The following is a 16,320-nucleotide window of genomic DNA, read 5'->3' on the forward strand; positions in this document are numbered from 1 at the left end:
AAATAGTCCACATGCTGCAACTAAGACTAGACACAGCCAAATAAGTATATATATATATATATATATATATATATATATATATATATATATATATATATATATATAAAAGGAACTGGGGCTTCCCTGGTGGCTCAGTGATAAAGAATCTGCCTGCCAGAGCAGTAGACAAGGGTTCGATCCCTGATCTGGGAAGATCCCACATGCTGTGGAGCAGCTATGGAGCCTGTCCTCTAGAGCCCGGGAGCTGCGGCTACTGAAGCCTGCACACCCCAGAGACTGCTCTGCAACAAGAGGAGCCGCCACAATGGGGAGGCTGTGCGCTGCAACTAGAGAGGAGCCCCCGCCTGCCGAAACGAGAGACAAGCCTGCATGGCAATGAAGATCCGGCACAGCCAAGAATATAAATATAATTATTATTCTTATTTTTTTAAAGAACTGACATGTTGAGCGAACAGTGAAGGGTGGAGTACATGGGCCAAGAGCAGACTGGCATTTGTTCTGCGTGAGGTGGGAGCAATGGATGGTTGTGAGCAGAGAAGGAATACGGTCAGGTTAAGTGTTAACAGGTGCTTTTAAGATGCTTGGGGAAAACAGACTGTGGGAGTGGGTGGGGAAAGGGGAATGGAAGCTACAGGAGACCAGGGAGGAGGGGATTGCAGGTGGGAGATGATGCTGGACTGGGTGGAGGCTGTGAAGGGAGGGAGGGAGGCTGGGTGGGACAATGGTTAGAGTTGGAAGGTGACGCCATCAGGAGGGACTAACAGGTCAGGTATGGAGCAAGAGAAAGAGTTTAAGGCCAACTTCAGAATTTGGGAATAAGCACCTGGAAGATGTAGCTGCCTTTCTGCAACCGGGAGAGGCGGCAGAGGGAAGATCAGAACTCCAGGGGCCAGGATGTGTGCGAGCTGCCTGCAGTTCACCACATGAGGGCGCTGTGATGCCTAGACGCATAAACCCTATGGCCCCGGGGGAAGTCAGGGTGTGGATTAGAGATTGGGGCCTTTCAGAGTCTCAGTATGTTTATCAATTTAATGGAGATAATTGTCTCAGCACCCTGATCTGCTGTAGAAAGCAGTCGAGTCAGCCCTCCAGCCTGGTGAGCAACGGACCTGCTGCAAAAGTCCCCCTTTTCTCTTGGTCCACCTTTTCTGACACCCTCCCCGAACTCCAGCTTCCCTGGATCCCTCCTGGATGCCGTAGCCCTGAGGGGTGTCTCATGACCCCCATGTAGGTCCTGTGAAATCCGAGTGATCCTCACTGCCTCGGTCACCCACCCTCTCTCAAGCCAACACATTGGGTCCAGAGGATCAAAGTCACAGAGTGAATCTCCTGCAGACAGACATCCACATATGCTCATATACAAAGACAAAAACACTCACAGAGACAAGGCAATCAACTATACATGTTTGTATAGCTATATACAAATATACATATATAGGATATATACATATGTATATACATATATCCAAGAAGGCAATGGCACCCCACTCCAGTACTCTTGCCTGGAAAATCCCATGGAAGGAGGAGCCCGGTAGGCTGCAGTCCATGGGGTCGCTAAGAGTCGGACACGACTGAGCGACTTCACTTTCACTTTTCACTTTCATGCATTGGAGAAGGAAATGGCAACCCACTCCAGTGTTCTTGCCTGGAGAATCCCAGGGACGGGGGAGCCTGGTGGGCTGCCGTCTATGGGGTCACACAGAGTCGGACACGACTGAAGTGACTTAGCTGCAGCATATACATATACAATCAACTATACACAGGCCCTACAAAGACCCTCAGACAGTCCCACCCACAGAATATGTCCACGTTCAGACAGACATACTTATCCATAGAAATACAGCTGCAAAACTTGGGCTTGAAGCTCTTTCCTCTAAGCCTTGAAACAGCAGAAAACATTAGATTCCTGAGGCTGACATTTAGTTCTTGATCTAGCCATGCCTGAAGCTGACAATGCTCTTGGAGTTTTCACATTAGCCAGTTTTTTTTCCTTTATTGCTGGAGCCCACCCCCCGCCGCCAGTTGCAACTAGAGATGAAGAAGGCTTTTGCCAGATGAAATAAAGGAAGATACAAGAAAGCAAGGCTGGTGGCTAGCTGTACTTTTTTGAGTACAATAGTGTTGGCAGCAGACTGAAGTCAGGCAGAAGGCTCTGAATTGTCAGTGGGGGTCACCGAATGTTCTTCATCATTGGAGTTCCACGCTCCGAACTCTCTAGCGGGAGACAGTGATTTGATGAATAAGCATATTAGCTTTAAACCTGCGAAATAGGTGCAGGTGAGGAGACTGGTTCTCAGAAACAGTGCTCTCCCTGGGGTTCCAGAGCCCCGATCAGAGCGCGTCAAGCATCTTTAAACTACAACTTCCGCCATGCAACGCGAGTGACTCCTGGTCCTCGCGATTCGCCCCGACTCCAATCCTGACGATTGGTTGGATGGGCTGCTTGTCAGGCCAAAATCGGATTCTGATCGGTCGAGTTCCGCGGTGGGCTCTGAGCTCCAGACCCATGGGTCTCCGCGCCGCCCTCCGGTCCGCAACATGGTGAGCCCGCAACTCTTAGCATGGGGTCCACTGAGAGGCTACGGGTTCCGCCATGGGGCAGTCCAGGGGAACACCGAGGAGACACAGCTCCCTCTGTGGGCCTGAGGGCTCTGAGGGACTCGGGGTCGCGCTGAGGGCTGTGTTTCCCTCTCTGGGGTTAGGTCTCGCTCCGCGATCGATGAGGGGGTCGGGGCTGTGCAAGGGGACTGGAAGGCCTTGAGCGTTCTGGGCTTCTGACAAGTCCCTGGGGTGCCTTCTAGGGGCCTGGGGTCCTGCTGAGGGGCCGTCCCTTGGAGGGTGCTGGGGATCTGAACACCTTCGGCGCCCCGCGAGGGAGATCTGGGGTCCGACTGGGGCCCACTCTGGGCACGGCGTCCTGCGGGACCGTGGGGACCGCACCGACAGGGCCCATCTGGGCTCCCTCGGGGTGTGGGGTGTGCTGAAGGACCAGGGAGAATCCTGAGAGGAGGGGGTCAAGGGCTCAAGGTGGGCTCCGGGCAGGCGAGGGTCCCAGAATTGGAGAGAGAACTGTTGGAACCCTCAGGTCTCACGTGGTTCTGGGTCCATCCCATTCTGTTTATCCTTCAAGCTTGTCCTGGCCTCGGTGGGCAAGGCTGCTGTTGGGTGGGGGCGGAGGCCCCCAGGTTCCTAGGACTGGGCAGAGGCCGCGGCAGACTTGGGGGGCTGGGGAAGGGGCCTGACCTTGCCTGCACTAGGGGCGTCCCTGAGGCGGGGTGTTGGAGGTGAGTCTGAAGTAAGAGCACTGATGAAAGGGTTGGTGAGAGAGGAGGTCATTCCAGGGCTTGGGACGTTGTAGGAGGTGAGGGGGAGGGCTGTCTGAGATGGGATGCAGGAAAGTCCCACTGATGTTGTTGAGTCTAAGTCCTGTCTGACTCTTTTGCGACACCGTGGACTGTAGCCTGCAAGGCTCCTCTGTCCTTGAGATTTCCCAGGCAAGAATACTGGAGTGGGTTGCTATTTCCTTCTCCAGGGGATCTTCCCAGCCCAGGAATCGAACTTGTGTTTCCCTCATTGACAGGTGGATTCTTTACCTCTGAGCCAGCAGGGAAGCCCGCCACATTGATTTGATGTTACTTAGCAGGATTCTCGAAGAAGGCAATGGCACCCCACTCCAGTACTCTTGCCTGAAAAATCCCATGGACAGAGGAGCCTGGTGGACTGCAGTCCATGGGGTCGCTAAGAGTCGGACACGACTGAGCGACTTCACTTTCACTTTTCACTTTCATGCACTGGAGAAGGAAATGGCAACCCACTCCAGTGTTCTTGCCTGGAGAATCCCAGGGATGGGGGAGCCTGGTGGGCTGCTGTCTATGGGGTCGCACAGAGTCAGACACAACTGAAGAGACTTGGCAGCAGCAGCAGCAGCAGCAGGATTCTGGGATCACTGATCTAGGGAAGGGGTTTGAACAGAGGAGGGACATGGGGTGATGGGAGGCTCCAGAGATCTTTGGAGATCTGCAGAATGTGGACCCTAAGGCCAGAGCTGTGGGGGGATGACCATGAGAAACATCCTTGGACGGACCTTGGGAGCCTTAGGTGGGGGGATGCATGCCTTCCATCTCTTTTCCTTGTACATCCTTCCTTCCATCCCATCCTTCCTCCCTCTCTTTCTCTCTTCTTCTCTTCCTCTCCTTCCTCTCTCCCGTCCTTCCTCTCCTAGGTGCTGGGATCACAGTTTGAACCATGGGTCTCCTCAATGAGAGGTGTCCAGGGTAATGGGGTTAGTGATGGAGAGGCCTGGGGCCTGGGAGTGTCTCTGAGACCCGACTGGTTGGGCGCAGAGGGCATTGGGGGAGAGAGCTGGGCAGTGAGGCGGGTTGGTCCTGAGCGGGGTCTGCCGGGCCTTGCGGGCTGAGGAATGTGGCTGAACGTTCATTTGTTAGACTAGGAAGGTCCTGGGCCGCCTGGAGGAGCCGAGTCCGTGGGAGGGATGGGTGGGTGCTGGGGTCTCCAGGGAAGGGCCTGGAGGAGGCATGGTCAGCGAGGTCAGCAGAGAGATCTTGGCTGGAGGTGCCGGTGGGCTGGAGTCGTGCTGGGCTGTGTCGGTGGTTAAAACCCTGCCAGGGGATGGGTCACAAGGGAGAGGTATATGGAGAGCTAGGGAGACTGGAGAGCAGCTGCTGGGAGGTGCTGGATTTCCTAGGGAGGAGTGGAGGGGTGGGGGTGGGGGTGGGTCCATGGGGAAGGGCGGGGCCGTTTGAGAGCCCGCCCACTGGGCTCCGAGCTGGCCAACTGTGCTCTTGGTCTATTAACGCCTGCTAACCAGTCTGCACTTGGGTAGGGGTAAGGGTGAGCAGTGAGAGCAGAAAGATGATGCCCCACCTCCTTACTGAAAAAATGTTCCTGGTCTCAGTTTACAAGTGACAACATAGAGAAAATACCCTATTAGTCCTTTTATTTTAAAGATGAATTTCTCAACAGTCATTCTGAATTACAGGGCTAAGCTGGATAGCCATCACATTAGAGCTTTTCCTATTGAAGTTAGCTTATTTTTGCCTGATTAAAGGATAATTTTAATAATTAGTTTTAACATTAACATAATCTTTATTTTATTTAGTTGTTAATACCATAATGGTAGCTGACAGCCTTCCTGAGCACTTTATTTTACATAATTACTGATAGCAAGTCGGCTTCCCAGGTGGTGCTACTGTTATAGAACCCACCTGGCAATTCTGGAGACATAAAAGATGTGAGTTCAATCCCTGGGTTGGGAAGATCCCCTGGTGGAGGAAATGGCAATCCACTCCAGTATTCTTGGCTGGGAAATCCCATGGACAGAGGAGCCTGGTGGGCTACAGTCCACAGGGTCACAAAAATTCAAACACGACTGAAGCGACTTAGCACTGATAGCAAATGGTTATTTACTACATTCACGCAGGAAAACCCGTCTTCAGACTGATTACCAGAAACAATTTTTTTCTAAAACATTTTAAAATAAGTATATGGAAGTTTGTTATGCTTGCTTATGTTCCATAAACATATATGGAAATATGCTTAAAATGTTAGTAGCACTTGGTGAGAAAATTCCTAATTAAAAAAATTCATCCCACTCAAATGTGTACGTGTTAATCCTGAAACAGGTAGTGGCCAGAAATAGACCAGGCCTCTTTCCCCCTTGGTTAGTTACAAAGGAAGGGAGAGGGAGAAAGGACGATTTCAATTTTCAGGGATAATTTCGGATGGAGAAAGACGTGGGGGACAGAGTCAGCTGGGTGAACAGAGGAGCTGCAAGTCCACCTGAGACATGATGCGTTGGGGGGGTGGGGGAGGATACCCTGGGAGAGTAGCTTTCACTGGGTGTGCCCGGCTCGCTGTAGGCCCCGGAGGTGGTCGTGAGAGTATAGGAGACAAAATGGGAAGCACCCCGTTTCCAGATGAGGAAACAGGCTCAGGGAGATTGTTACCTTAAATCCTTAGCACAGGAGGAAACTGAGCCCCGATCTCTGCTCCAGCACGTGCTCTCCGCCACCGCACACCCCTGCCAGGGGATGGGGCGGGGCCCGCGCCTTGCTGGGGCCCCCAGGGTTGGGTCTGAGCCCACCCTCGGACCCTTCCCCAAGAAGCCGCCGGAGCCAGGAGGGCCGCCCTCCCCCACCTGGCTTCAGCGTCTCTCTGTAAATAGCCGGGTTTTCGAAGGTGAGCTTGTGACCCTCTGGCAGGCGCTGCCTTTCCCGTCTCCTCCCCGCAGGCGGTCCTTGGAGTGCAGCTGGTGGTGACACTGCTCACCGCCACCCTGATGCACCGGCTGGCGCCGCACTGCTCCTTCGCGCGCTGGCTGCTCTGCAACGGCAGGTGAGCCCCGCCCCTTCCCGGCGGTGGGCGGGGCCCCAAAGGCCCCGCCCCTTGCTTCCCCAGCCCCGCCTCACGCCCTAGGAGGCGAGGGTTTTAAGAACTTTATTGAGATAGTTGACCCAATAATCGCAGATGTTTGAAGCACACAGCTGGATCCGTTTTGACAGATTGTACACATCGCTGAGACCATCTCCACACTCAAAGGAGCAGCTGCTCCCCGACCCCTGCTCCCCTTTCTACCTATACATCTTATTTCCTGAAATTCTTTGTCAGGGTTTGGGTCTTGGACCCTTTTTGAAAACCCAGTGACAATTGCGAAACTCTCTTTCCAGGACAGTTCACATGCCAGCTCCGCCAGGAGAGTTAGCCAGAAGATTCTAGGGTGTCTAGGAGTCCTGCTGCACCCCCCTGTCGACCCTCAGCCTACCTCCCCCGCCTTCCTCTGACCTTCGATGACCCCTGCCCATCCTGCCCCAGGCTTATCAGGGCCAGTCTTCGCTCTGCAGTCTCAGCCTTTGAGGTTCACCACTCTGGTCGCCCCATGCCCAGGCTTTCCTGACGGCCTGTCTGCCTTCAGTCTCTTCAGATACAAGCACCCTTCGGAGGACGAGCTGCGGGCCCTGGCAGGGAAGCAGAAGCCCAGAGGCAGGAAGGAGCGGTGAGTGAACCCCCAGCCTGCGGTCAGTGGCTCCCTTCCAGGGGAGACCCTGAGGGCACAGCGCCTGCCCTGCACACCTCCAGGCACTGCTGTGGGCACAGGCTAGTTGGAGACACCCCAGAACTGGGAACACCCCAGGCTGTGTGCCTCCCGTTGGCACCCCACGCTCATTGGAAGTTTGCTCGGGGCCAGCCCTGTGGGTGGGTGGTGGCCACCCCCTGGCATTCAGAGGACACCCAGGCTGGGGTGAAGGTACCCTCTAGACCAGCTCCTCCTCTGCTCTGAAGGTGACAGAGCACCAAGCTGGGGAGGAGGAGGCCACCACGGCTGCCTGGGCAGGGGAAGACGGAGGCTGCCGATGCCATTCCCGCTCGTCTCCCCTGCTCCCAGGTGGGCCAATGGCGGTAGTGAGGAGAAGCCGTTATCTGTGCCCCGAGACACCCCGTTCCAGCTGGAGACCTGTCCGCTCACAGCTGTTGATGCGCTTGGTAACAGCTGGGTCCCCAACCCCCCGCACACCCTGGTGGACGTGGTGGGGAGCATCCTATCCTGGGCGGGCCAAGCTGGGGGCTCAGTGGCGTGCTCTCTGCAGTCCTGCGCTTCTTCCTGGAGTACCAGTGGTTTGTGGACTTCGCCGTGTATTCCGGGGGCGTGTACCTCTTCACAGAGGCCTACTACTATGTGCTGGGCCCAGCCAAGGAGACCAACATCGCGGTATTCTGGTGTCTGCTCACCGTCGCTTTCTCTATGTATCCTTCCTCCGGGTGGGGGAGGTGGAGGCCCCTGGAAGCTGGATCTGAGGCTCCTTCTCCCCACTAAACTGGCACATCAGTTACCGACTGCTGTGCAGTAAACCTGTCCAAAACTGCGGTAAACCTGTCCAATCGCTATTTTGTTTTCCTGGCCGGGTTTCAGCTGTGTTGCTTCGTCTCTGCTCCAGGTTAGAGCAGGCTTCCTCACCCAGAGCGGCCAGGAAGGAAAAGGGGGTGCTGCAGGCCCCCTAAGGCTTGGCCTGAAGTTGGTTCACCCCATCCCTGTCCATTCCCTGGGTCAAAGCAACTCAATAGGCCAGCATAGACACCCCTCTGTAATTGTCTTTACTGAGCTGCGTAGAGAACAGAGGCGAAACTGTGACTTTGAGGACCCAAGTTGGAGGCGGTGCCCTTGTGGAATAGGATTGCAAAGAAAGGCAGCCCATCTTGAAACCCACACCACTGGTTCTGGAAAGCCCTGGAGGGTCTCTCTCAGGAGAGGTTAGAGATAGAAGCTGTATCTCTGGCAGCCTCTCAGAGGAGTAGGAAACAGGACCTGTGAACGTAGCCGGGAGGCGGTGTGGGTAAGGGAGACTTGACCTGAAGAGAGTTGGTGGCCAGTGATTTTTTTTCTTTTTAAAACTGTTTTTATCCCTTGGTTGGTAGGATTTATTTGGCTTCGCTGGGTCTTTGTTGTTGCAGGCGGGCTTTTCTCTCCAGATGAGTGAGCGGCAGGTTCTCTTGCTGTGGATCACAGGCTCTAGGGCGTGAGGGCTTCAGCAGTTGCGGTACACAGGCTAAATTGTCTTAGGCCTTGTGGGATCTTCCTGGGCCAAGATCGAAGCCCTGTGCTCAGCACTGATAGGCAGAGTCGTAACCACCACGCTCCCAGGGAAGCACTTGGCTGTGATGCCCGGGCTTCTCACTGCAGGGCCTCCTCCCGTGGTGGAGCACAGCCTCTAGGCACACGGGCGCCAGTCCTGTGGCTCTCAGGCTCTACCTGTGGGCTCAGCAGTTGTGCAGCATTGCACGTGGGATCTTCCTGGACCAGATTCCGTGCCTCCTGCACTGGCGGGTGGATTCTTAGCCACCGGACCACTGGGGAAGCCCGTGGTGGCCATTTCTAACCGACCATAGGCAGTGTGACGAGGCCAAGCTGGAGGCCTGGCCCAGGCTCACTTGCTCTCCTGGAAGCCAGGCCTGAGCAGTGGCGAGCCCTGTGTCCTGGGCCCCCCAGTGTCTGTCTCCTTTATTGCGCCCCTGCTCTCTGGGGCTCTGAACCTGAGCTTCCATGCTTGTGGTCTGGAGCTGGGGGGTTCACTCCAGGCACCAGAGGCTCCTTAGCCGCGCCCCCAGCAAGGTGTTCCTGACCGTGACCCGGCTGTACTTCAGTTCGGAGGAGGGAGGCGAGCGCTCTGTCTGCCTCGCCTTTGCCTTCCTCTTCCTGCTCCTGGCCATGCTGGTGCAGGCGGTTCGGGAGGAGACGCTGGAGCTGGGCCTGGAGCCAGGTACGTGCAGACCGGGCCTGGGAGCGCCACGTCCATCGCCACCTTGTGTGAGTGGGTGAGGGTGGGCTAAGTGCCTTTTGCACCTGCTCACAGTAGGTGAAGAAGGGAGCCCTGGGGCCGGAGCAGTCTCTGTGGGTGCATGCCACCCTGCGTGCCCCCTTGGGCTCTGAGGAGAGAGGACACCTCCTCCCACTGATGGGGGCCTGTGCCTGTGACTTTGCATGGGCACTCCTGCTCCCGTCAGGCTGTCCTCTGCCCAGCAGCCACGGTGATTTACTATTTACCTACTCTAATTTAACTTGGGAGAGGAAATAGATATATAGAGTGATAGTCATAAAGTACAAGAGGATATAGAATAAAATCATCCTTTCACACTAGTTCTCCTCCCCAGGGGAAACCTAGGGTACCACATTGCCGTATTCACATAAAACAGTGTATCTGGCTCTACACCTTGTGTTTTTCTCTTAAAAACAATATTATCGTCATATTAAGTGCTGTAAGTCAGAGAAAAACTGATAGCATATGATACTACTTACATGTGGAATCTTGAAAGATAATATAAATGAAATTATTTACAAAAATAAACACAACTTACAGGCATAGGAAACAAACTTATAGTGACCAAAAGAGATGGGGATGGGGAGATAGGTTAGGAATTTGGGATTAACATATACACACTATTGTATATAAAGCAGATAAGCAACAAGGACTTGCTGTGTAGCACAAGAAACTATATATAGTATCTTGTAGTAGTCTATAAGGGAAGAGAATCTGAATAAGAATAGATTTTCATATATATATCTGTATATACATCTGACTCACTTTGCTGTATACCTGAAATTAGGACAACATTGTTAATTAGCTGTACTTTAAATTAAAAAAAATAATAAGTATTGAACGTTGTCCCTAGATGCTACATACAGTAATAGAATGTTACAGTAACACAGTAACAGTAATTTGATACTGCATTTTGTAACTTTATGAATTGTCTGTGATTATTTAACTAGGTCTCAGTTTATGGACATTTAAGTCTTTCTTTCTCCTGTTAAATGCTGTTGCACAAAGCCATGCAATTGTACAGCAGTGTTGCACAATAACAACTTTGTGCCTGTGACCCTGTGCAAGAAAGTGCATTTGTAATTTTAATAATGTTGTTGGAAAATTGCCCATCAGAAAGAGATGTATGAACGTACATATCCCCACATCCTCAGACTTTTTTGTCTCAGGTGATCTGATGGGTGAAAATGTAAGTGAGGATGAGCACCTTTCCATGTGTTGAAGAGCCATTTCTAGTTCCCTTCTGGGAAAGATTTGTTCTTTTGCCCAGTTTTTTACTGGGTTGTTGACCATTTTATTGATTTGTAGGAGCTCTTTATATATTAAGGAAGTCAGCCTTTATGTGTGATAGGAGTTGTAAATTTTTTTTCAGTTTCTCATTTTTGTTTTGATTTTTTTCTTCTTCTTGAATGATCTTTTAAAAACATAATTTGGATCACTCTTCTGCCCAACACCAAACTCTAATGGTCTTTGGATAAAGATAAAAATCCTCACCATGGCCCACATGACCCTGCTGACTCCTTGAGCTTTGTTATCACCAATACTTCCTACCTTTCAATTTTAAAATTATATGATGAGTGTATATATATATGAGAACATATATATAAATTACAAAGCCAAATAATGCAAACACTCATGAATCTACTACTCCCATTCAGTAGGCTGCCTTTTTGTCTTGTTGATAGTTTCTTTCATGATGCAAAATCTTTTTAGTTTAATATAGCCTCATTTGCTTATTTTTGCTTTTGTTTGCCTTGACTGAGATACATGTTCAAAAAGTATTGCTAAGACCAATGTCAAAACGTGTACCACCTATGTTTTCTTCTAGGATTTTTTTTGGTCTCATGTCTTACATTTAAGTCTTTAATCCATTTTGAGTTTATTTTTATATATGATGTGAGAAAGTAACCCAGTTTGGTTTTTTTGCATGTAGCTGTCCAGTTTTCCCAGCATCATTTATTGAAGAGGCTGTCCTTTCCCATTGTATATTGCCTCCTTTGTTGTAGATTAATTGACCTTGTAGAGTGCTCCATGTATTCTTGATTAAAATATATTTTCTTCCTCTCTGTGTCCAATAAATTCAAATTTCCATCTTTACTAAGAGTTAATCTCCCTCTGGGATGGCACTGTGCTGTACTAAGTCGCTTCAGTCGTGTCCGACTCTCTGTGACCCTATGGACTATATAGCTCTCCAGGCTCCTCTGTCCATGGGATTCTCCGGGCAAGAATACTGGAGTGGGTTGCCATGCCCTCCTCCAGGGGATCTTTCCAACCCAGGGATCGAATCCTCCTCTCTCGTGTCTTCTGCAGTGGCAGGTGGGTTCTTTACTACTAGCACCACCTGGGAAGCCCCAGACTTCTGGGATGGTGGAAGTCTTAATTTCTCTTAGTAGTTCTGCCAGTATTTTCTCTATATATTTTGAAGCTAGTTCCAAGGTGTTTACAGGTTTAAAAATGCTACATCTTCCTGGCAAATCAGCCATTTTTTTTTTCATGATGTATTGACCCCTTCTGACTTACTTCCATCTTAGCCTAGTTTGTCTGTGTCAATATAGTCTTTTCAGCTTCTTTCTTCCATCCTTTCTTTCTAAATTGAGATATAATTGACATATAACATTATATTAGTTTCAGGTGTATAACATGGTTCAATATTTGTTTATATTGCAAAATGATCACCACAATAAATCTAGTGAACACCATCACCCCACATACACATTTTTTTTCCTTGTGATGAGAATTTCAAGATCTACTCACTTAGCAACTTTCTTTTTTTTTTTTTTTTTTAAATATTTATTTATTTCGCTACACCAGGTCTTAGTTGCAGCATGCAGGATCTTTTGATCTTCACTGTAACATGCAGATTCTTTAGTTGCAGCATGTGGGATCTAGTTCACTGATCAGGGATCGAACTCTGGTCCCCTGCATTGGGAATGCAGTGTCTTAGCCACTGGACCACAAGGGAAGTCCCACTTAGCAACTTTCAAATATACAGTACTACCTTTCTTTTGACTAGTACTTTACTTTCAACCTTCCAGTGACCTCATGTTGAGATATGTCTACTTTAAAACACAATCAAGTCTGACGGGCTGTATCATTTAACTTCAAGTTTAATCCACTTACATTTATTGTGATTTCTGACCTTTTTGGCCGTGTTTCTACCATCTTACATTTTCACGTTCTATTTGTTCTTTTCTGTTTTTGGCGTTGAGAGTGACTGCCAAATTAATTGTCTTTCCTTTTAGGTGATCTGTCATAACTTCTGACTGCTCTGTGAGTTCTTTGTTTTTGGTATTCCGCAGTTTCACCACAGTGTGTCTAGGTATGGATGTCTTTGTATTTATCTGGTTTTATATACTTTGTATGTATCATGCATTCTGCAGACTCTTCAGTCATTCTCTTCCAATATCTCTTCTCCTTCATCCTCTCTCTCCTCTCACTCTGGGCTTTGACTTCACTTGTATTGAACTTTCTATTGTGTCCTCCTTGTCTCTTAATCTCCCTTAATATTTCACACCTTCTTGTCTTTCTGAGTTGGAATCTGAATTATTTCTTCAGATCCAGTTCATCAGTTATTCCTTGGGCTATTTCTAGTATGCTAACAACCTGTCATTTCGGTAATTATATTTTCCTTTTGGAAGAGCTTAATCGGTTCCTTGGCAAATCCACTTGGTCTCCGAGGTAGTCTCATGCCACCGGTTCTGTGTCTCCAGCTTTTACATTCCTCAGTCACTTCACACAGAATTTATACCAATTTCTAAAGTCTTTGGAATTTAAGCTTATCTTTTTTTTTCTTCTGCTGATTCTTTGATGATGTTTTGTTTCCTTATGTGTCTGGTGATTTTGGTTGTGAGCTCATATTTATTCGCTTTTACTCTGTGGAAAATGTGGGGGCCTGAACTGAGAATTCTTTCCGGGATGCTGATTTTCTCCTGTGGAGCCCTTTATGACCCGCTAGCATCCAGGAAGCCCAGGCCCAGTGCCCTCTGCCCCTGTGTCCCCTGGTCGAATCAAGAGTGTCTGCCTGGCACATTCTCTGGAGCTGCACCAGACTGGAGAACAAACTTCTCCTCATGCTTGTGGCAGGGCCTGGCTGTCACTAGTGTGTTCTCGCCAGGGGAGCAGATGGACACCTGGGGGGCAAGGCAGAGTGGGCTCTGGGCCCGGGGGTCTGTTGGACACCGTCCTCTTTTTGTCTTCCCCAGGCCTGGACAGTATGTCCCAGAACTTGGAGCCACTTCTGAAGATGCAAGGCTGGGACTGGGCGTGAGTTCTGGGAAGGGAGGGAGAGCCGCGGCAGGCTGGACCTGCACGCAGGGTGCGGAGCCGCCGCAGGAGCCCCCTGACCCCTCTCTTTCCCCCAGTCTTCCTCTGGTCAAGCTGGCCATCCGCGTGGGGCTGGCGGTGGCGGGCTCCCTGCTGGGTGCCTTCCTCACCTTCCCAGGCCTGCGACTGGCCCAGACCCACCATGATGCCCTGACCATGTCTGAAGACCGGCCCATGCTGCAGTTACGTGGGGGACCGGCTGGGTGAGGGGTGCGGGATAGGGAGCCTGGAGGGGGGTGCAAGGGGGATGCTGGGTGCCCACCCTCCCAGCACTGTGCCCTTGCCCCCAGGTTCCTCCTGCACACCAGTTTCCTGTCCCCGCTGTTCGTGCTGTGGCTCTGGACCAAGCCCATGGCGCGGGACTTCCTGCATCAGGCTCCCTTGGGGCGCACGTCCTTCTCGCTGTGAGTATGGCAGTGGGGCTGGGAGGCCGGGCCGCTGGGGCCCCCCTCTGGGTACCCCGGACTCTGAGGCTAAGGGGGGAGCCCTGGGTCCTGCAGGAGGGTCCTGGGACCGAGGACGGCTTCACTAACCCCGTCGCCCCTCTCGGCACAGGCTGTCTGACTCCGCCTTCGACTCGCTGCGCCTCTGGGTGCTGGTGGTACTGTGCCTGCTGCGGCTGGCGGTGACCCGGCCCCACCTGCAGGCCTATCTGTGCCTGGCCAAGGCCCGCGTGGAGCAGCTGCGGCGGGAGGCCGGCCGCATCGAGGCCCGGGAGATCCAGCGGCGGGTACCAGCGCTGGCGGGGAGGGACCCCGGGGCTCGGGGTGTGGGCTCCCGGCCCCTTGGGCTGAGGTTACCCGGAGCGCGGAGGTCCCCGGCTGCAGCCACTGACTGCTACCTGCCCACCAGGTGGTGCGGGTGTACTGCTACGTGACTGTTGTGAGCCTGCAGTACTTGACTCCGCTCATCCTCACGCTCAACTGCACGCTGCTGCTGAAGACCCTGGGTGAGAACCAGCCTGCGCGGGGGCGGGGCGGGGCGGGGCGGGGCGGGGGCGGGGCCTGGAGTTGGAGCAGGGCGGGGCTAGGGGCTGGGGTTGTAATGGGGTGAGTGAGGGGAGGGGTGGCCCGGAATGGATCGAGGTGACAGCGAGGCCTGGCATGACGGACGGGGCGGAGGCTGGAGAGCCTGGCTGGCGAAGGCTGGAGAGCGCGAGGCGAAGCCCCGAGTGGGGCCCGAAGATGGGGTGCGCGTAGAGCCTGGGGCGGGGCGGGTGACTGTCAGCCGGGGTCTGGGGTCCCGGAGGCCAACACCGCCTGTACCTCCACCCGCCCCTCCCTCTACCCTCTTCTTGCAGGCGGCTACTCCTGGGGCCTGGGCCCAGTCCCCACGCTGTCCCCCACCCCGTCTTCAGCCCACGATGGCCTGGTCGGCCCCGAGGAGGATGAGGCCCAGCAGACTGCAGCCCTGATCGCTGGGGCCCTGGGCAGCCTGCTCACGCCGCTCTTCCTCCGCGGAGTCCTCGCCTTTCTCATCTGGTGGATCGCCGCCTGCCAACTGCTCTCCAGCCTCTTTGGTCTGTACTTCCACCAGCATCTGGCGGGCTCCTAGCCCTCTTGCAGACACTCCTGTGGCCCCAGGGTTTGGTCCCGGGCCAGTGGGCCCGGCTCACCCCCTCAGGGTCCCCAGGTGCAAGGCGCTCTCCGGAGTTGCTGCTGCTCGGCTGCCCCTTCACCACAGTGCCTGAGCCGTGGGCCCTACCTTGGACGCTGAGCTTCTGCCTCGAAACCGCCTCCCCAGACCCAGCAGCAGAGGGTCCCATGGCCGGCCACTGTTCCCAGAATGCCCCTGCCCAGTTTGACTGCAGTGGGCGTGTGTGGCGTCGAGGGGGCACTCTTCTGAACAAATAAAGGAGCGAGCCGCTTTTAACAAACAGGATTCAAGTGGTTTGGGAGGCAGCTTTCTGCATGTTGTGGCAGGGTGGGTGGGGGGCTGGAGAGTCTGCAGTGGGCCTACATTGCTGAGTGAGGGGAATGATGGAGGAAGAGCTTAGCAAAGGCCTGGAAGGAAGAGAAGCCCTGGCAGAAAGCTGACATGAGAACAAGTAAATAAACTGGGGAGACTACACGAAAAGAATTGATTTCTTCTTACAAGGAACGCTCTCAGATGGACTCCAGGGAGACAAAAAAGCAGGTAGTGTTAAATCGTGAGATGCTATTTTCTAACTTGTCAGTTTATGGAAGATCAAAAAGGCTGGTGTTTATGATCTAATTGTGTCCCTCCCCCCCCCCCCCCCCGCCCCAATTCCTTTGTTGAGGTCCGAACCCCCAGGACTTCAGGATGTGATTGTATTTGGAGATAGGGATTAAAAGTGATTAAGCTGAAATGAGGTTGGAGATTCACTGGTGGCCCAGTGATGAAGAATCCACCTGCCAATGCAGGAGACACAGGTTTGATTCCCCGTCCGAGAGGCTCCCACATGTGGAGCAGCTAAACCCATGTGCTGCAACTACTGAGCCTAGGCACTTAGAGCCCGTGCTCTGCCAGAAAAGCGGCCACCCCAAGGAAGCGTAGCCCCTGCTCGCCACAATCAAGAAAGCCTGGGCGCAACAGTGAAGATGTAGTGCAGCAAAAAACAAATATATATATATATATATATATATATATATATTTTTTTTTTTTTTTAAATGAGGTTGATAGGGTGGGCCCTGATCCAGTAGGACTA

At 52.4% G+C, this 16,320-nt stretch overlaps 1 protein-coding gene across 5 annotated transcripts; it reads left to right on the plus strand.

Annotated features, from left to right (window-relative positions):
• Positions 1 to 2,388: 2,388 nt before the first annotated feature.
• TMEM161A (transmembrane protein 161A) lies at positions 2,389 to 15,533 on the plus strand. Of its 5 annotated transcripts, none has more exons than XM_070461301.1 (13): positions 2,389 to 2,541; positions 4,223 to 4,282; positions 6,251 to 6,354; positions 6,932 to 7,012; positions 7,403 to 7,500; positions 7,605 to 7,761; positions 9,121 to 9,272; positions 13,532 to 13,592; positions 13,691 to 13,855; positions 13,943 to 14,056; positions 14,208 to 14,382; positions 14,505 to 14,601; positions 14,953 to 15,533. In XM_070461301.1, the coding sequence occupies exons 1-13, from the start codon at positions 2,539 to 2,541 to the stop codon at positions 15,204 to 15,206; spliced, it is 1,521 nt and encodes a 506-aa protein (XP_070317402.1). In that variant the 5' UTR covers positions 2,389 to 2,538; the 3' UTR covers positions 15,207 to 15,533. The 5 variants fall into 5 exon arrangements, with proteins under 5 accessions (XP_070317402.1, XP_070317400.1, XP_070317401.1 ...); XM_070461298.1 differs by having other exon boundaries at positions 2,466 to 2,541; positions 3,581 to 4,282; XM_070461297.1 differs by having other exon boundaries at positions 2,524 to 2,541; positions 13,691 to 13,834.
• The last annotated feature ends 787 nt before the right edge of the window (positions 15,534 to 16,320 follow it).

Source organism: Odocoileus virginianus, chromosome 3, assembly GCF_023699985.2.
Source record: "Odocoileus virginianus isolate 20LAN1187 ecotype Illinois chromosome 3, Ovbor_1.2, whole genome shotgun sequence".
Lineage (NCBI taxonomy): Eukaryota > Metazoa > Chordata > Mammalia > Artiodactyla > Cervidae > Odocoileus > Odocoileus virginianus.